At 38.9% G+C, this 20,859-nt stretch overlaps 1 protein-coding gene across 1 annotated transcript in view; it reads right to left on the minus strand.

Moving 5' to 3' along the window:
• LOC114667693 (NACHT, LRR and PYD domains-containing protein 3-like) overlaps nucleotides 1-20,859 on the minus strand; it is a 66,350-nt gene that overhangs the window by 22,700 nt on the left and 22,791 nt on the right. The window contains exons 2-6 of the mRNA XM_051925090.1: nucleotides 18,997-19,177; nucleotides 6,142-6,308; nucleotides 5,820-5,994; nucleotides 4,644-4,709; nucleotides 2,841-4,554 (exon numbers count right to left, since the gene is read on the minus strand). Coding sequence (XP_051781050.1) covers nucleotides 2,841-4,554; nucleotides 4,644-4,709; nucleotides 5,820-5,994; nucleotides 6,142-6,308; nucleotides 18,997-19,087 — 2,213 coding nt within the window. The 5' untranslated portion in view covers nucleotides 19,088-19,177. The remainder of the gene's footprint in view (nucleotides 1-2,840; nucleotides 4,555-4,643; nucleotides 4,710-5,819; nucleotides 5,995-6,141; nucleotides 6,309-18,996; nucleotides 19,178-20,859) is intronic.

The following is a 20,859-nucleotide window of genomic DNA, read 5'->3' on the forward strand; positions in this document are numbered from 1 at the left end:
ATGAAGTCCCAAACCTTTTTGAGTTGTTCCGGCTTTGCTTGAACCCGTGTTCAGCCACCTCACAGGATCTGTCCTTATTAGGCATGTAGGGCATGTGGATTTAAGTTAATTGCACAGATAATGAGAAGTGTGGGCTTTAGTGGCATTTTAGATTTGCTTCTGCTCTTTATAAATGGGATCAGATTGTACTTAGACAAAGCAACTGAAGTAGTTTGTGTATTGGACAGAATTTCAGGAGTAAAAATTTGGGGATGCTTGATTAATGAGTGATTATTCATGTCAGAGTCTCAAATTTACAGTTTATTTTCCCTCAGTCTCTCACAGAGCTGATCCACACTCATCCACAGAGAAGTTAGTGCAATTTTGAAAAAGAGAGCCAAGAAGAGAGCAGAACAACACGTGGAGGTGAGAAGACATGAGTAGAGATTGTAAAGATAAGCAGAGGTAATCAAGCACAGGAGGAATTGCAGGCAGACAGACTCTTGCAGGTAAATCATCATTATCTCCAGGTCTAAATCTCACCTGACAGTTTCAATTACAGAGAAGAAACTTTAATTCCTTCATGAGTACCAATCTGCCTCAGCAAGTGTGCTACATTCCAGTAATGAATCCCACATATATAAGCCAGTGAGATTTCATATTTCTGCATTCCCATAATTTCTTACTGGACTTATTTAAATCACACAATCTCAAAAAAACAAACAAAAACAAAAAAAAACAGCAACAACAGTAAAACCCTGAGATAAAGGACGTCTCACCTGAATTTCATAGATAAAACTTGTACGCTTTCCATCAAACATTTACGTATTACAAAACATTTCAGTAATGTTCTGTTTTCAGTTTTTCAACTTTTCAATGTTTCTTTCATTGATTTCTTTTTTTTTCTTCCTTTTCATGTGCTTAGTTCAGTTGTGGGCGGCACAGTGGCGCAGTGGGTAGCGCTGCTGCCTCTTAGTAAGGAGACTCGGGTTCGCTTTCCGGGTCCTCCCTGTGTGGAGTTTGCATGTTGTCCCCGTGTCTGCATGGGTTTCCTCTGGGTACTCGGGTTTCCTCCCAGGTTAGGTGCATTGGTGATCCGAAATTGTCCCTAGTGTGTGCTTGGTGTGTGTGTGTGTGTGTGTGTGTGTGTGTGCGTGCACCCAGTGTTGGCTAGGATTGGCTCCAGCAGACCCCCGTGACCCTGTAGTTAGGATATAGCAGGATGGATGGATGGATGGATATGGAACTATGGTAGTCTGCTAGTTTGATGCAGAAGATGGATCAGAGGTTCTACAGAAGAGACTAAGGAACTGTCACAGGTAAAAACACAAGGGCTGAATTCCTGTATGGACGAAGGGCCATTGCATAACTTAGGGAGATTTATGAAACATTAGAGAGGGGAAGCCTTGAGAGGTCATAAAAGAAGTCCAAATGGTAGAGTCTTGCAGGGTCTTCATAGCTATATGTGTGTTAAAGTGGATACGGGCAAACTCTGTGACCTGTAGAGGGTGCCCTATTTTAGAGGCTCTGTTCTGACTCCTTAATAAAGTGACCCTGGTGATCAGAGATGAAGAGACAGGAATGGCAGTGCTCCAAACTTTATCTGCCCTTGTGCTGTATGTCTTTCTTATTGCGGTTAATGGTGTTCCTTTACAAAGGTCCAAAAACCTTTAACAATGGACTAATTGACCCTACAGTTAGGCATTTGATGCTGTTAAGATGTCATTCATTTTAAACTCCACTCAAAAAAGAACTGCAATGAAACAAAAATCTTGACAGATGCAGAGCTTGTGTCATAAGTTAGTGGTGTGGCTAAAATAACTGACATCCACAAGTGTCAGTAAGACAGTTTGCTTCAAACTTGAGGGATGAGTCAGAGATGCCGCTAAACAAGACAATCAGCCAAATGAGGAATTAAACCACATGACAGATAAGGAGGCCATTCTGTCTTTGAAGGAGCACCAGCTGTTGTCAGGATTACCAGTGACTTTTCTAGCTCTGACTGTCCATTTTGAAAGACATGTCCAGGTTTTATGCCGGGGCTGCTCTCCGATATCACAGAGAGGTTCTTGTGCTATCAGTCAATGTGTCACATGGCAGCTTGATATCTTTACCATGTTCTTTTAAGTGTAGAAGGGAATTTTTTTTTCTTGTAAAGGTGTCATAATATATACTGTAAATAATTGTTCAAAATGTTTATTATGTTGTGTTACTAAACTGAATGTTTTAGTTATTTAAAAACTACTTAATTACTTTCATTGACCCTGCTTGTATAATTGAAATATTGTTAATAAAGCTTATTTTTAACTATTAATCTTTGATTTATTATTTTGTTTTGTTTATGCACTTCTGACCATCCACCAAGGTCCTGCCCTTTGTCCACTTTACCTCTAGGCTACTGTTTTGATCACATTATGGTTAGCAACAGTGTCACCTCTCAGAAGAACATTTTCATTCTTTATTAAATCCACTCTTTTTTCATGTAGGTCATATGAGTTGTGGTCACATTCTGATCCTGAATCAAGTGACCTAATAACTGACCACTGGGCCAACTCCTGAGAATAATGAATCACTGCTTAAATCTTCCTGAAGAGCACTATTCATTACTTTAAACAAAAATGTGACCAACAAATAATTGAGGACTTCAGCTCAAACAGATGCAGGGCTCCGAATGAGCAGAGTCTTAATGTGCCACGGATATGTGAGGAATAGCTGACAAATGTTCATGAGACATCACCGCAGTAACATCAGTTCCTGAAGGGTGGAAGGTGGGGCTTATCACAAGTGGATTTAAGACTCGAATGAAACTCAACTGAGTTTACAGACAACAAAACTAAACTAATGAAGGTCTGATTACTCACTTGACATGTCTACAGCAGCTGAGACCCGGTGCCAGCCTCCTGATGCACTCTGGGATGAGGTGCGTGTTTGACAGGTTAAGCTCCTCAAGTTCTCCACAGCAGCTGATGACAGAGCTCAGCACAGCACAGTCCAGAGGTGATAAAGTCATGGAACTGAAGTCCATCTTTAAATGCTTCCCAATAGCATTTCTGATTAATTTCTCATTCTGAGTCTCATAGAGCCATTGACACACTCGCAGAGCTTCACTTTTATCTTGGCCCTGTAGTCCCTGCACAGCTTTCTTCTTTACCCACTCCAGTATCTGTTGTGTCGTCTTCCTATCAAACTCCCCCAGGATTCCACCCAGTGCTTTAAAAAGAGAAGGCCTGGTCAGTCCGGCAAGGAATCGAATGAGAATCTCAAATCGTCCATCTTCACAGGAGTCCAGCATCGCAAGAAGCTCCTCAACACCCCCTGATGGATCGAGATAGAAAGAGCAGGCAGCTATGAACTCTTGCAGGGTAATATGGTAGAATGTATATGCTGTTTGCTCCAGAGTGCTTTCTCTTTGAAGGATTTCTTTGAGAAACCCTGAGAGGAAAAGAGAGGACGGGACTGACTGGAGACCAAAGGTGGACATCTCAAACTTGTCATAAAACACATGAATCCTGTTAGCCACCCCATAATAAGCCATTTTTCCCAATTTTATCAGAATCCTTCGCTGGTCCTTGGCTTCTTTCCTGTGATTGGTCAGGGTGTTGCAAAGAAACATCCCAAAGAGCTCAGTGAAAGTTCTGGGTGCAGCTCCTCGCTCTTCTTTAGGTGTCATGAAGTAGCTCTTCAACACACAGCAAATAATCCAGCAGAACGAGGGGTTGAAGCACATGGTATACAGCATGGCATTCTCTTCCACATACTGAAAAGCCTCAGCACCCTGATCAGCATCATCAAAGAATTTTTTAAAGAACAGCAGCCTTTGTTCAGGGAAGAATCCCAGGATTTCTACAAATCGATCCACTCTTTTCATGTTTAGGGACTCCAGAGCTGTTGGTTTTGTTGTTATGAGCACTGAACAGCCCTTAAGTAATGTCTGACTGATCAGGCTGGTGATCAGAATAGGGATAGGACAGTAGTCGTCTGGTGTTGAACAGAGCCGCTTCTGTGTGAAGTCCAGTTTGTGTCTGTACTCATCCAGGCCATCAAATATAAAGAGGAGAGATTCAGGTTTCTGAAGGATTTCACTCAATCTAAGATCATTAAGATATTTATAGTGCCTTGTGATCAGCCTGGTCAGAGCCATGTGTGGCTCTGTTTCTGTGTCTAGTAAGCTGAGCTCCCTGAATTTAAAAAGAAACACAAATGCAAACTTCTGGTACTGAGTGCCTCTGGCCCAGTCAAACATGATCTTCTCGACCATGGTGGTCTTCCCAATTCCTGCCACTCCACTAACTACTATGATGTGGGGAGGAGTCTCACTCTCTATACTCCTTCTAAAAAGCTGCTCAGTCCAGATAGGCTCAGATTTAATTTTTGTCTTCTCCTCGACCAGCATTGCATGAGTCCTCCCCATCTTCTCTAGTTCATGAAGCTTTTCATGGTTGATCCTTCTGTATTGACCAATAACCATCAACTCAGCATATCGAGTCTCAAAACCCACAGGATATCTAGGAGAAGCCTGATCCTCCAGAGTCCTTGTGGGTTCAGACACACCATCTTTGTGTGTTTCTTGGAGGCCTAAAAGTAATAATGAGAACAAGTGAAAAATCTTGGGAACAGGAAAATGGACAAGCTGATGACCAGAGACATAAGACCAGCATTTTTACCTTTAATATGAGCATCAATGGGAAAAGGTTGGAAACTGGTATGAATGTCCTTGAAGAGGTCCAGACCTAAAAAGGAAGGAAAAGATTACCATTGGAAATTGTAACTTATACAAGAACACAAAATGTGGGCAATTTATAAACAGTAATCTCAAATGTACTTCTTGTCTAAATGTGACGGATTGGCACCAATATGTAACTGTCTCTGGCTAAAGTATAAAGCAAGAACTGGCCAGTAGGTCAGTAATGTGCTTGCTCAGGTGACAAAGTCCCTGGAAGTCACCAAATACAGAGAAACTCACATAGTAGGCATGTTGAGTGACACTGTTATTGTAGAGAGTCCAAAGAAAGACTTGTTTGACATGATTTGGGCAGTAAACAGCCTTACAGAAGCTCAGGTGTCCTTCAAAGTCTAAGCTCATAATTTTCACAGCCAGCAGTGTGACATCAAGATGTTCAGCCAATCCCCAGAAGAGGTCTCATGGTCATCTGACTCAACATAAAAATGAGGAGAGGAAGCTCTGAAGGGGTGTGGCTTGTCTAGGGGCAGACAGAAGATCATGGAAGTAACATTGAAATGGATGACAGTGGAAAAAGCAGCAACTCAACATTGAAATGTTAGAACAAAATGTCTCCTTTGGATTTGAGGCTGAAAGTTTGCAAAGAAATAAAAAGGAAAAAACATTAAAAAGTAAACAAAGACACATATCTGCTGGTTATGGAAGTGAACCAAAAAAGAAGCTGAGGTCAGGGACAAGGAGGACAATGAAGCCTGTGTGTCTCAGGCTGATAAAGAACAACAAAGTCTGTAGGCAGCATGGGGACACTGTAGGTTGAGGGTCTTAAAAGATTTTGGGACAACAGGACAGAAAATAACGAAAGTGTGAAATATGACACCAACAAACAGCAGCAAAACATCACATCTCAAATAGTTACAGTAAAACCCTTCAATCCTGTTGTGGATTTAAGAAAAAAAGATCAATTGGAGAGAGAATTGTATCAATGTGACTAAGGCTAAAATCCCAGTGTTAGTGAGAGGACCAGTCAACATTGTGCAGAGGGCTACACACGGGCACATTGCACATATACTCTTTTTTGTTGTGTTCCTGAGTCCTCCCTCTGTTTTAATCCAATATTCCAATGTACATTTAGAGTTTCTTTGTGACTCCCATAACTCACCCCCCTCTGTCAACTCCTCCAGTATTCTTGTCAGATTTGGTAATGGAAATCTCTCAAGTTCTTCAGCCAATGCCTGCCACATGCTGACCAGCATCATGCTATCTTTGTTGATCATGTCACCGATGATGGACTCCACATTGTCTGTCTCCTTATGCTGTCCTTTGGCTTTGAATCTCTGAAATATATGAAACAGGAAAATGGTTTACAGATGAGTGATGGACAGCTGAGAATTAAATCTCTTGCTAACACTGAGTTTTGTCATGTCAGCTCTCCTCCTCACATCTACTCCTCTTCCACCTTATTAACACAGAGGATCTCCTACCTTGGCCTCATCATTGGTGAGGATGTGTTTGGTGACTAGGTTCTGTAGGACACTTACGATGCTGCATTCGATCACATAGTCCACATAGGGCCTGTAATATTTGGTGACCTTAAGGAGATCCTCATGATTAAATGTTTTAATAACTTCAGAAAATCTTCGTATCAAATCTACAGAGAGAGAGAGAGAGAGAGAGAGGAAAAGACAGTAATGGGAGCAATGAAGGAAATCTGGAAACACAAGGGTAACAGATCAGACAAAAATGATCAATTTCAGGCAAAGGAGAACTCCTAGACATTGGAAAGTCTATTTGGCTTCCCTTTCCTCCACTAATCAAATCAACAAGGTATTTTACTTTCTTTTCAAAAAAATTTATTAACTATTACCAAATCTGATACCATGGCAAAATATACTATCCTCTGTCCTTCCCCATTTCTCTCCCCAACTCCATATCCTCCATACAGTATGTAATGAACTACATATGGTAATTTAACTGTGTTCTCCAGTGGTTCTTGTTAAAAAAATGTAAGCCTAAGATATAAGATATTTAGGCAATTTTTTTCCTTGGGAAAGCAGGATCCTTGGCAATTTGTCTTTTACAGGCCACTGTATTATTGCCAGAAATGAGAGGGCTTCTAGCCATCTTTGAAAAACACATTTTGACAACACTGGAGGAAGGAAAAAATAATGGATTGCCATGGAAATAAAAAGCAAGAAAAGGAAAAGACAGTGGACACCAATAAACCGGCATTTAAGATAGGAACGGCTAAATTGCTTGACATCAAACAGTTTGGAATTACTGTACTTGAAGATGCTGGACATCATTAGGAAAAGGATTTGTTCCCAGGATGGAGAGAACTAATGAGCTGTACAAGTTTCCTGTCTTGGACTGATTAAGGGGATCCCTGCTGGCACAGTTGCCTGTGGCACGTGTGTGACACGCCCCATCAGCCCAGACCAGACCCACTAAGTCTGGTGTACCTGGCCGAGAGCTCGTGACACTAGGAGAGGGCATCGGCATTGCTTTGCAGGTCTCCTTGGCGATGAACGACCAAAAAACTGTATGGCTGAAGGTCTAGAAACCACCTCATGACTTGCAGTTTGAGTCCCTGTGCAAGGCCATCTATTGAAAAGGTGCATGGTTCGTCACCAGGATGAACTAACGGCCCAGAAGGTAGTACCTCAGCTGAGTGATCACCCATTTGATTGCCAAGGCCACCCGGCTCCACGGCCACATACCTGGTTGATCCTGCCAGTAACAAATGCTTGTCTTAAAGATTAAGCCAAGCATGTGTGCACATGGAAGTGATACTGAAACTGCGAATGGCTCAGTTCATCAGTTATGGTCCTTTATATCACTCCACCCATATGCACATGTGTGACACCTGTTAGGAGAAATAGTTGTAAGAAGTGAGAATTGAAGGGGATTGTTTATTAGAAAGGAAATACGGTGTATTCATTTTGTGTTTTTTTTTTTTTTTTGGTTTTTTAAATGTACTGTATATATATATATATACCCTGTTTGTGCATATGTAAAATACCACTTGTAAAGAGGAAGCAAAACAACATCAAAGTGTTGGGGCACAATTTCATCCTAGCAATACAATAAAAACTCAGTAAAAGTTGTATGGTAGCAGTGACTCATCTTATCCAAGGAGTTACCTGTTACACATATACCCTCTCTATCATTATCAAAGGTAAAACCACTAGTTTTGTGTCTCTGGACATCAGCTTGTCCATTTTCCTGCTCCTGAACTTTTTCACTTGTTCTCATTATGACTTTTAGGCCTCCAAGAGACACACAAAGATGGTGTGTCTGAACCTTCAAAGACTCTGGAGGATCAGGCTTTTCCTGGATATCCACACACCAGAGCTATGAGGATTTGAGACGCGATATGCTGAGTTGATGGTCATTGGTCAGTACTGAAGGACCAACAATGAAAAGCATCATAAAGTGGAGAAGATGAGGAGGACTTATGCAAAGCTAGTCAAAGAGAATGCAAAAGTGAAACGTGACCCTATTTGGACTGAACAGATTTTTAGAAGGAGTACAGAGAGTGAGACTCTTCCCCACATCATAGTGGTCAGTAGAGAGGCCGGAATTGGGAAGACCACCATGGTCCAGAAGATCATATTTGATAGGGTCAAAGGCACTCAGTACCAGAAGCTTTCATTTTGGTTTCTGTTTAAATTTAGGGAGATCAACTTAGTAGACAATGAGACAGAGCCACAGATGGATCTGATCAGGCTGATCACAAGGCACCTTAAATATCTCAGTGACCTGAGACTAAGTGAAATCCTTCAGAAACTTGAATATCTCTTTATATTTAATGATCTAGATGAATACAGATACAAATAGGACTTCACATAGAAGCAGTTCTGTTCAAGCCCAGAGGATGGCAGTGTTCATTTAGCAGGATAATGCATTCTGACACATGGCAAAAATTATTCAGAAATTGTTCAAGAAGCATGACAAAGAGTTCATGATGTTGACTTGGCTTCCAAATTCCCCAGATCTCTATCCAATTGACCATTTGTGGGATGAGCTGGAAAAAAGGTCCAATCCATGAAGCCACCGCCTCACAACTTATAGAATTTGTAGGATTGTCAGCTAACATCCAGGTACCACAGGACACCTTAAGAGGTCTTTCAAAGTTCTTGTCGCATTGGGTCAGAGCTCTTTTGGCAGTACAAAGATGTACCTACAGAATACTAGGAAGGTGGTTTTAATGTTGTGTCTGATCAGTGTATACTGTGTACTGTATATATATATATATATATATATATATATATATATATATATATATATACACACACACACACACACAAGTCACACCAACCAACCCTATAAAGATTGAGTTCTGGAAAATGTATTAAAAAAAAAAAACAAGAAAGAAAAGAAAAAAGAAAAAAAATCAATGACATATGTCTGTTTTTTTAATGGTTTAGTGCAAATATATAAAGGCATTACACACTTTTAGAATTAATATTCAGTAAAATAATCAAAAGTACATCTGTTAGAACATTACAACAGTTGTGACAAGAACAGACTATTCAGCCCAACAAACTTGTTAATCCTGCTACTCTCTTAATTCCTCCAACATGACATCAAGATGAGATCTGAAAGTCTCCACAGTCCTACGGTCCACCATGTGTGTTCCATGTGTACTTTTTGGGTGAAGAAAAGCTTTGTGTGATTTTTATTTTTTTCTTAGCACGTTTCTAACTGTGTTCTTGAGCTCTTGTTGCTAGGATCAAGGCTGAACCTGACCACATGAGATCTAGATCAAGAACCAGGATCAAATTAGAGAGGAGGTCATGACAGATGGTCATAATGGGGAGATACAGAGTGTTAGATACACCAGGATCTAACGGTGAGGTCTTCAAGAACAGCCTAGTAGAAGGTATACTTATTTTAAAAAGTGTACCAATTCAAATTACAAGAAAATTTAAGATGATATGGATTATATGTAATCAAGAAAACTGATGAGAACAGACAATCAAAGTCAGCAAATATTATGCTATGTCAATATATGGCGGTCATGGCCATTATATTTGTCATTAACTCTCATCACAGCTTATGTGCGTCTCTCTTATTGCTCTCCAGATTTTAATAACAGTCCCAAGAGCAGCAGAAATGGTGAGGGTAAGACCTATAGTTTATTAAGAAAAAAAAAAAACTCACTTCTGTGTTTTACATGAAACTGACAACTTTCCCTTTGACACAACCTGATGGAGATGGCTCTGTAAAGAAGTTTGATTGAAAATTACAATGTCCTCTGTTTAAAGGTCAGCTTTGAGACAGATTTCATTATGGAAACATTTATTCATAAATGAGTTCTACTAACAATGGCCTAAAACTGTGAATGTCCACCACACATAAATCAGATTATCTAAGTAAAGTCCCTTCTTAATGGTCTTTAAAGCATCTGTTATTGTTCTGAAAATGTTAATCTACAGTTAGTTCCTTAAGTATTTGGACAGTGACACAATTTATATCATTTTGGCTCTATACGTCACCACGATGGATTTGAAATGAGGGAATAATTACATGATTGAAGTGTAAGCTTTTGGCATTAATTCAAACGGTTTAAAAGAAATATATGAGCCATATAGGAATGACATCAATTTTTATACAGGGTCCCTCCATTTTCAGAGGCTTAAACATATTTGGACAATTGACTGACAATTCCATAGCCAGATGTGAGCAGGTCACTCATTTCATTAACTATTAATCAGATAGAAGGTCTGGAGCGGATTGCAAGTGTTGAAGCTATCAATGTGAACTCTCAATATGAGGTCCAAAAGGCTATCCATGCAAATAAAAACAGACCATCATTAGGCAGAGAAAACAATGGAACCCCATCCAAGAGAGGCAGCTGAAAACACCAGGAGTGGTCAAGTCAACCATTTGGTACATTCTTAAAGAGAAGGAACACACTGGTGAGCTCAGCAACACTAGAAGGCCTGGACAATCATGGAAGACAACTGTGCTGGATAATCATAAAATTCTTTCCTTGGTGAAGAAAAACAAACTCACAACATTTAGCCAAACTAGGAACACTCTCTGGGAGGTAGACCTATCATTACCAAAGTCTGAAATCAAGAGAAAACTTAATGAAAGTACTGAGGGTTTACCATAAGGTGCAAACCACTGGAAAGCTTCAAGGAAGGACAGATTATACTTTGCCAGAAAAAAAATCTTGAAAAAATAGTCCAGTTTTGGAATAGTTTTCATCTGTAAAATATGGTGGAGGCAATGTTATGGCCTGGGCATGTGTGACTGACAAGAAAAGTGGTTACTGGTATATATTGATGATATAACTACTGACAAAAGTTGCAGTATGATTTCTGAAGTGTACGGATAGATCAATGCTTCATAGTACAGAGGGACAATGAGCCAAAACTTACTGTGAGAGAAAATAAGTCCCTTTCAAAGCAAAGTAGTGGAATATTCGTCAATGGCCAAGTCAATCAAATTACCTCAACCCAACTAGACATGCATTTCACCTGCCAAAGACAAAAACGGAAGGCAGAAAGTCAAATGAACAAACAGTACCTGAAGACAGCTGCAATAAAGGCCTGAGAAAGCATCACTAGAGTGGAAACCCAGAACTTAGAAATGGCCATGGGTTCCAGACTTCAGGCAGTCATTGACTGTAAAGGAGTTTCAACCAAATATTGAAAATGATCATTATATTCATGATTATGTTTGATTGTCCAAATACTTTTGAGCTCCTGAAAATGGGAGGACCATGTATAAAAATGGCTGTCTTTTCTAAACGGCTCATAAAATATTTTTGTTAAATGCCTTAAATTAAAACTGTAAGTCTACACTTCAATCACACCTTGATTGCTTCATTTCAAATCCATTGTGATGGTGCACAGAGCCAATGAAATTTGTATCACTATCCAAATACTTATGGACTTAACTGTAATTTAGGATTCTGTGTTAGTCACAGCCTATCCCAGCAGCTTTAGTTTGAAGGCAGCAGTTAATCCCAGATGCCTTACAGACCACTCATATGTACTCCCTCAGTTAACTATTTAAGTCAACCAATGGGGGGATGCTGGTGTTAAGGAGACTTATAATGATTTGTGTGCAAAAGAAGGGCTTGGAGGAAGAAAGTAAAATCAAATTCAAAGGCCAGGTAAAAGGTACAGGTGCTGGTCATAAAACTAGAATATCATGACAAAGTTGATTTATTTCAGTAATTCCATTCAAAAAGTGGAACTTGTATATTAGATTCATTCATTACACAAAGACTGATGTTTAATCAAATGTTTATTTCTTTTAATGTTGATGATTATAACTGACAACTAATGAAAGTCCCAAATTCAGTATCTCGGAAAATTAGAATATTGTGAAAAGGTTCAATATTGAAGACACCTGGTGCCACACTCTAATCAGCTAATTAACTCAAAACACCTGCAAAAGCCTTTAAATGGTCTCCCAGTCGAGTTCTGTAGGCTACACAATCATGGGGAAGACTGCTGACTTGACAGTTGTCCAAAAGACGACCATTGACACCTTGCACAAGGAGGGCAAGACACAAAAGGTCATTGCTAAAGAGGCTGGCTGTTCACAGAGCTCTGTGTCCAAGCACATTAATAGAGAGGCGAAGGGAAGGGCAAGATGTGGTAGAAAAAAGTGTACAAGCAATAGGGATAACCGCACCCTGGAGAGGATTGTGAAACAAAACCCATTCAAAAATGTGGGGGAGATTCACAAAGAGTGGACTGCAGCTGGAGTCAGTGCTTCAAGAACCACCACGCACAGACGTATGCAAGACATGGGTTTCAGCTGTCGCATTCCTTGTGTCAAGCCACTCTTGAACAAGAGACAGCGTCAGAAGCGTCTCACCTTTGGACTGCTGCTGAGTGGTCCAAAGTTATGTTCTCTGATGAAAGTAAATTTTGCATTTCCTTTGGAAATCAAGGTCCCAGAGTCTGGAGGAAGAGAGGAGAGGCACAGAATCCACATTGCATGAGGTCCAGTGTAAAGTTTCCAGTCGGTGATGGTTTGGGGTGCCATGTCATCTGCTGGTGTTGGTCCATTGTGTTTTCTGAGGTCCAAGGTCAACGCAGCCATCTACCAGGAAGTTTTAGAGCACTTCATGCTTCCTGCTGCTGACGAACTTTATGGAGATGCAGATTTCATTTTCCAACAGGACCTGGCACCTGCACACAGTGCCAATGCTACCAGTACCTGGTTTAAGGACCATGGTATCCCTGTTCTTGATTGGCCAGCAAACTCGCCTGACCTTGACACCATAGAAAATCTATGGAGTATTGTGAAGAGGAAGATGCAATACGCCAGACCCAACAATTCAGAAGAGCTGAAGGCCACTATCAGAGCAACATGGGCTCTCATAACACCTGAGCAGTGCCACAGACTGATCGACTCCATGATACGCCGCATTGCTGCAGTAATCCAGGCCAAAGGAGCCCCAACTAAATATTGAGTGCTGTACATGCTCATACTTTTCATGTTCATACCTTTCAGTTGGCCAACATTTCTAAAAATCCTTTTTTTGCATTGGTCATAATTGACATTCTAATTTTCCGAGATACTGAATTTGGGACTTTCATTAGTTGTCAGTTATAATTATCAACATTAAAAGAAATAAACATTTGAAATACATCAGTCTGACAGCAAACAAGCAACTAAACCAAAACAAAGTGCAAAGTGAAGTTTTGACAGTTCCTTTGTGTCTTCTCTAACACTAGAAAGATAAAGAAGGATTTGTAAAACAGCCTTAATCCAATCCAAATACAGGATGTTTAGGTATGCTCTGCAATCCCAGATTAGGGGCACATTAAGACATCAAGCATCATAATGTACATTATAGCAGCAGACTTCAGAAACCAACACAAAAACCCACAGCAAACGAAATTCTAAGATGCCACCATGGTTATTGTGAATTCCTCCCACAGCAACAAAATGGGAGAAGATCCTAAACCTTGCAAAAAATACAGACATCTCTTTATTTTTGTTTCACAGCCACTGAATTGCTCTCACTTTGGGCAAATTAGTTGCAACTCATGAGGCAAGACTTAGGCCTGTCCAGGACCAGAAATGGGGCAAAGGCTCTTAAATTCACCAAAATGTTCACAATAAGAATGAGGGTGAAACCCTGAAATTAAAGCAATGTTCCTTGTAGTTATTCATTGCAATAAACCAATAAAAATAATCTAATCTATAAAAACTTCCTTTCATATAGAGCATGCTGATTAATTCCTTGGCAAATGAAAGCCTTTTTAAAAGAATGAAGTACCTGCTCCTTGAAAAGGCAATCTACAATAACTAATACAGTTGTTTGACCCTGTGAAAAGGAAGCTCTCTAATAAAATCTGTGATCATTTACTCCCAAGGGTGAACTACAGTCGGTATCAGTTGCAACAACCCTGTTGGGAGTCCAAAATTAGACTTTGCCCCATTAAAATTTCATAAGCTGGAATGTAAACTTTTATGTCTCGATTCGTGTTACACCGCCAAAAATATCCTTTTATGACTTCTGTAATTTTCCAAACATCTGGGTGTCTGACTAATGGAAAATTCTGACCTCACTTTAATACTTTCCTCCCGACTCTTACTGGGGCAAGTATTATGGTATGTGGGGCTGGATGAAGGGTTGTGCTGTTTTTAACAATTTCTAGGATGTTTTCAGGTGGGTCCACACTAATCGGTAAAGGCAAGTTTTACATCTTTGGAGACCAAAGTACTCTCAGACTGTTGAGATAAAGTGACAGCCTTATTAGTTTTTATCACCTGCCCATAGCAAAATCACATTAAATATTGTGAATAATAGAAACCATTTGCTGTCATCTTGTAGTGATTATTCTTACATGGTTTTTAGTTATGTTCTTTAGTATTGTTCTAGCCTTCCTCTTTAGAGTTTTTGTGGTGCTGATTTCAAATTTTTAAGTAGTTTTTACTTTTGATTTTATTTTGAAGGAGTTCAAATATTTTCACATTTTCCCACAGCACCATTTTATTGTTTCCTGATTTTGGTGAAACATTGCCACGTAGGCACATCCTGTTGCAAGGGGGCATGATACTGAAAGACACATCACATGACATCACCAACATATCAGCTGTATTCAACAGTTTGTCCAAGATTGTGGATACATTCAAACTCAGTAGCACTAGTCATTTGTCATTTTCAAATTTATGGTTATCAATTCTCTGCTTTGTTTTCTGACTACAACTAAAGCTTAGCAGTTTGGTTTTGGTTACGTAATTTCTGTCTTCCCAGTAATGAATTTTCACTTTGCTTGTTAATTATGTTTCATCTCCTTGTCCCTTACTTCAAACAAACCGATATTTTCTATTTCTGGCAGTTGTCTAATGTTTTAGTGATATGAAAACTTGACCTAGGGTTGTTACTTTTCTCATGCCCATTTAATAACTAGCAATTTCTGATCACCAATATCATAATTCTAAAAATTGGGAGTTAATTAACATAAGAAAAAGCTCATGGGCAAAGTTTTCCAGTGTCCAGGATTCACGGGGGAAAGAAAATGAAAGAATTGTGCAGAGATCTTTACCCAAACTTAGGATGCTTCGACACTTTTGCATGAAACTGGACAGAAGGAGATCTTGATGAAACGACAAGGAAGCCAAAACAATCGAGAATTGTCACACACATATTTTCCATTGGATGAATACTTGATCTAGTGACTCATTTTTTTAAGTGATTAGCTGGTGACCGTGAGAACAGGATCTGTTTTGTGGATTGTGGGCCCTAACTTCAAGCAGGCCCTGTAACTCCAAAAAGACCTTAAATCTCAAAGCAGTCCTGACCCTAAAACTCAAAAATCAGGCCTATTGTCAAGGTCTAGCTGATTATTTAATTTTTTTCTCCAGCTGTTCTTTGATTTTTAAAAACTAATCATTGTTGTTTTTTTTTTTGGTCATGAAAAAGGCATGCATGGTACTGGAAACCCTGGAGTCAGTGGATTAAAAGATTCCGTCATCAGATTAGACTTTAGTATTCAATGCCCAGGAGGGTGTGGATGACCAGTGGGCCAGGGTCTCTAGGACCAAGAATGTGTGTGACTTTGCCTTTGACCTTCTGTGTTCTTACTGAACATGAACCCTCCAGGATACAGCTGACTAAATTTTTTGTTTTCCTTTTCTCCATTCTCAACTGGCCATAGCCAAACAGGTAATTAATAAAACATAGTGCTGGGCTACAATTATATTAATCATTTCCAAACTACCTTGTGCCTTTATGTAATCATTATGTAGGTAGTAAAGCTTGTATTTGCATTTTATCTGAGAACTTGCCACAGCAGTCTGTGCCTGCACTCAGTAAAGAATGCTACACGAAAAATAAACATACTTTTTTTTTTTTTTTTCCTGTGTTCTGAAATTGTTGTAAAATGATTTACTTTTTCCATCAGAACCGTTTTGTTTTCCGTATTAGAACTGCCATTTTGGCATAATTTTGTTGACAGTTGCTATGCCAATACTAGACTGGATGATGAGGTGTATGCAATGCATTATTGGCATAAAGGTCAGGGTTGTGCTGTTCTTGATTGACCAAAATAGTATTAATGATAAAAAAAAAAAAACTTATTGTCATTTTCTATTGTTAGTTTTGCGTTTACAGATTATGCCTTGTGTTATTTGGCTCCGGCTATATGTACCTTTTTTTGGCTAACAACTTACCTCTCTGTTCTTTCACCTCAGTCCTGGATACACATCCATGGGCTCATGTATTTAATCTTCTTCCCGGTTAGGACTCCTACGTGAATCCTGACAAGTTAATGCCATCTTCTGATTCTATTCTGCCTCAAAACTGCTCTCTTTCTGCATAAACATCACATCTACAGCCAGCACTTTCAAAAAGGTCTAGGCGTAAAAATTCCAATTTGGAGAGTGGAGGCATAGAAAACCCCTGCCACCAACCAAAACAACAATAATAATAATAATAATAATAATGATAACCACCTTTATTTTAAAAATGTATTATCAAAAGTTTAAAAAATAATTAATGAGAAACAATTCCTGCCATGGGGTCCCACCAAAACACCTTCTAGTTCTGTGGAAACAATGGGGAACTGCTTTGAATTCTGGGATATAATAGTTTGACTCGGTACTCTAACACAGTCGTTCTGCACATGGCCTTTATCTCCAGAAGTGATCCACACAGTGTTTCATTCAGATTGACACACTGGGGCTAAATAAACACAGAAGGCAGAATAAGCTGTATTGTAATGGCTGCAGAAAGGTCTGAAACTGCGAATCCAAGTGCAGAAGGACACAATCAACAAGATGAAATGAGAAGACATCAGCAAGACAATTAATCACTGTAAATAAAATTGTATTACTTTTTGTCTGCCTTTTTGAATTTTTCAGCTCTGGCTGATGTTATTTATGCATTTTACACCCAAGGACATTGAAATTGCATCTTGTCTGTCTGTTTGTTGGTCTTTTTCTCTGATTATGTGTTCACTAATCACACAAAAATGGCTGAAATGATTTTCACAAAATGTTGCATGTCGGTTGTCATTGGTCCAACTTAAAACATAGGCTATATTAAATTTCCAAAATTTCATCAGAAAGGGCAAAAATACCATCAAACCAAAATTGCAAAGTTGAAGTTCATGAAATTTAGCATGCATACAACTTAAAATCTTAACTTTACGGCCCTTCAAAACTTCAGTTGAGAAGCAGGCCCAAAACCAAAAAAAAAAAAAATCACACACAGTTGTTCAGCCATTGGTAATGAATTCGGCATATTATTTAGTTTGGCCCTACTTACATTGAAGGCTACATTCCATATCACTAATTCAATGGAAACAACAGTGGGGAATTTCGTGTGATGAGGGACCAACACAAAAGCAAAGCATTACTAAAAAAAAATGACCATGACTAATTTTATAAAATTTTGCATTTAGATTCTTGTTCAATCAACTATAAACATAGTCTTGATGGCATGTCAAGACTTTAAGTAGGGAGTTTTAACTGGGAGGTCGGCACCACAAAATCCACATATTACACTGAGACAGTTGATTTTGTATTTTCTTAAAAATTTGCATGTGTATTACAGAATACCCAACATAGAGAGTTTCAAAAGTTTCATCATGAATAAGGGTTCAATTAAGGGAAAAACAAATAAAACAGTAGTTTAGTCAAGCTTACATGCCATACTAGTTCAATTATTCAACAAACCATTGAGTTCATTAAAGTGGGATCAGATATCTATTCACTAAATCACATCTTGCCTGAAGAAGGGGCCTGAGTTGCCTCGAAAGCTTGCATATTGTAATCTTATTAGTTAGCCAATAAAAGGTGTCATTTTGCTTGGCTTTTCTCTACTAAATCACAGTAACACAAATATAGAAGAAGCATCTATGATGCCAACACAGCAAGGAGTTACTGCAATTACAGAATACAATTACAAAAAAAAATTCTCAACTCATTAGAGTAAATAAGGTAGTGTAGATGATGTATGGAACCTCCAATAATGAATAAAGGGTCAACATTTTGCACAAACACAGACACATATTGCACAAAGTCCATATTTACACTTTCATTATTGAACAGACATTCAGATTATAACATGTGTGTTTCAAATGTTTAAGTACAGATTTAGCAGGGATATGTGTGATTGTCTATGTTGGACTGATGTCTCATCCAGGGCTAGTTCCTACCAGGTGCCTAATCCTACCTGGATAGGCCCTGGCCAATAAAACCCTGAATGGGCCAGAGTAGGGCTGAAAAAGTTACATTGCATTTGCCTGCTGATTGGAGGATCAATATAAATTTTAGATGATTTTCTTTCTTTTCACTGACAGTCCATACAATTGAGACACATTTTTATCAATGCAGCTTTCACTTATGACCCTAATGTATAAAGGCACCAATCCTAAATAGCAAGAATGTATCACAGTACCTGATTTTCTGCACACCACCATTATGTCATACTCAACAGATTGAGAAGTAATCAAATACAATAATTGATGTAAACATCTGAGATGTCAGAGGTAACTAGAACAACTTTAAAAAAAAAAAAAAACATATGCAAATGGAGAGAACATGATAAACCCACCATTGTCACCATGTAGCCCAGTTTTTTATAATTTCAAGACTCTGATACTTAAACAACATAAATGTCAAGTCAAGTCAACTTTATTTATAAAGCACTTTACATACAACAGCCGCTGACCAAAATAAATGGGTCAAAGTGAAATAAGAACTTCTTTAAATCTGTTTATTTGTCCATATATCATTAAGCTACCTCTTGTTTATTAGGTTATTAAAGTGTCTAAATATTAATAAACTCATTTTCCTGTATTTTCATATTCTTTCTATTCAAATGAGTGATGTCTCTGAATTGTTCTCACCAGACACAGCTGCGACTTCCTCATCAGATCTTCTTCTCCTAAAGTACGCCTGTCCAGAGTTCTCTTGGGGCTTAGAGCCGTAGAAAGCCATTTGAAGATGTCAAGATGACAGAATATCGGAGCGGAGTGGCACTTGGTATCCTTTTCACCAGCTCTTAGTTGACCTCTAGATGGTCAAAGACTGTGGGGGGAAAAACAGGCGACACTGAAGTGGACTGTTCATTAGAGACACTAAAGGAGCTGAGGAGGCGGGCAGGAGTACATATCTGGACTCGGTTATCCATGCAGTTGCATATGACAGCCTGATGGGACACAATCTTGTTGTAAAAGTTCTAAATGTAATCTCTTAAATACCCAACAATAATCACAAGAATAAATACAGAGTAGTTAGTGTGGACGTGATGGAAGCCATACAATTCATTCAGGGCCTCTGGAATCATTTAAAAGTGCAGCTGTAGGAACATTCAACTTTAACAACAGAGTTCAGACTTATTTAGTTAATGTGTGATCCTGTGGCAAGTGCTGGTTAGTGTCATAGTGTCCATACTACTGGCCTCCATATCATCTATTCACACCAAATCTGACTTGATTTCAAATGAGTGCTAGGCAATAAATAATTAATTTTTAGAGTACTATTCCAAGCTCTTTCCTGATACCTATAGTGCCACTCTCCCCGATATCCAATCATTTCTAGATAATCTTACAGGGGAAGAGGCTTCTCTTCTAGATACTCCCATTTAGTTGCTTGAAATTAAAGAGGTGTTAAACTCTATGGACAGTGGAAAGGACCCTGGGATAAATGGATGCCAGAGGTAATGTCTGCATTTTGGAAAGACGCTTTGCTTGTGGTGATCAGTTTTGTTCCCTTCTCTTATTATGATTATCCATCTCCTTCTTTGATATGATTAATGGAGCCACCACTTCCAGCCCAACAAAACCTTGAAATTAATTGGGTAATTACAACCATACCTTTGCAGCATAGTGAATACCCTACATTAAGTCAGAGTTACAAGACCCTCTTTCTTATTGACTCAAACATAAGTAAGTCAGAAATGACAGAAAGTCATTAGTAAATGAATCCATCTTGACTGGTCTTCATACACTCATGATTAGCCTCTAATTTTGTTGGTTTGGTTTATTCCTTTTCAAGCCATGCTGCTCTTCTTTCCCTTGATGCAGAAAAGGCTTTTGATTGCATGAATTAACTGTATGTATAGCAAGTTATAAACAGAATGTGCTTTAATATGGGTTTTGTAAATTTAATTAAGACATTTTATTCTTTTCCCTCTGCAGTCCTCCTATCTGATTTTGAATCCCCTGCACTTCAATTTATTTAAATTACTTTAACTTTCCATCCATAATTCACAGCTTCTAACCCCAATTATGGTTTCAAATTTGAGTTATGTAATATTTAATGATAATGATGATGATAACCTTCTATACTTAGGTAATGCCCTGTCTGGTATCCCCATGTGCTACAATTGTTCAGTCATTTTAAAGCCATGTACAGTTATAGAATCAATTGGACTACATTTTCATTTTTTCCTCTTAGTGATATGTACTGCCAAGCCTTCCTCCATTCTTTTATTCCTTTATCTAACAGTCTCAGTAGTACTAGGGTGTTGTACCGTGTTAGCCATTATGAATGTATAGAAAAGCCAAGCAAAATGACACCTTTTATTGGCTAACTAAGAAGATTACAATATGCAAGCTTTCGAGGCAACTCAGGCCCCTTCTTCAGGCAAGATGTAATCATACATCTTGCCTGAAGAAGGGGCCTGAGTTGCCTCGAAAGCTTGCATATTGTAATCTTTTTAGTTAGCCAATAAAAGGTGTCATTTTGCTTGGCTTTTCTCTAACAGT

Source organism: Erpetoichthys calabaricus, chromosome 1, assembly GCF_900747795.2.
Source record: "Erpetoichthys calabaricus chromosome 1, fErpCal1.3, whole genome shotgun sequence".
In the NCBI taxonomy this organism is placed as follows: Eukaryota; Metazoa; Chordata; class Cladistia; order Polypteriformes; family Polypteridae; genus Erpetoichthys; species Erpetoichthys calabaricus.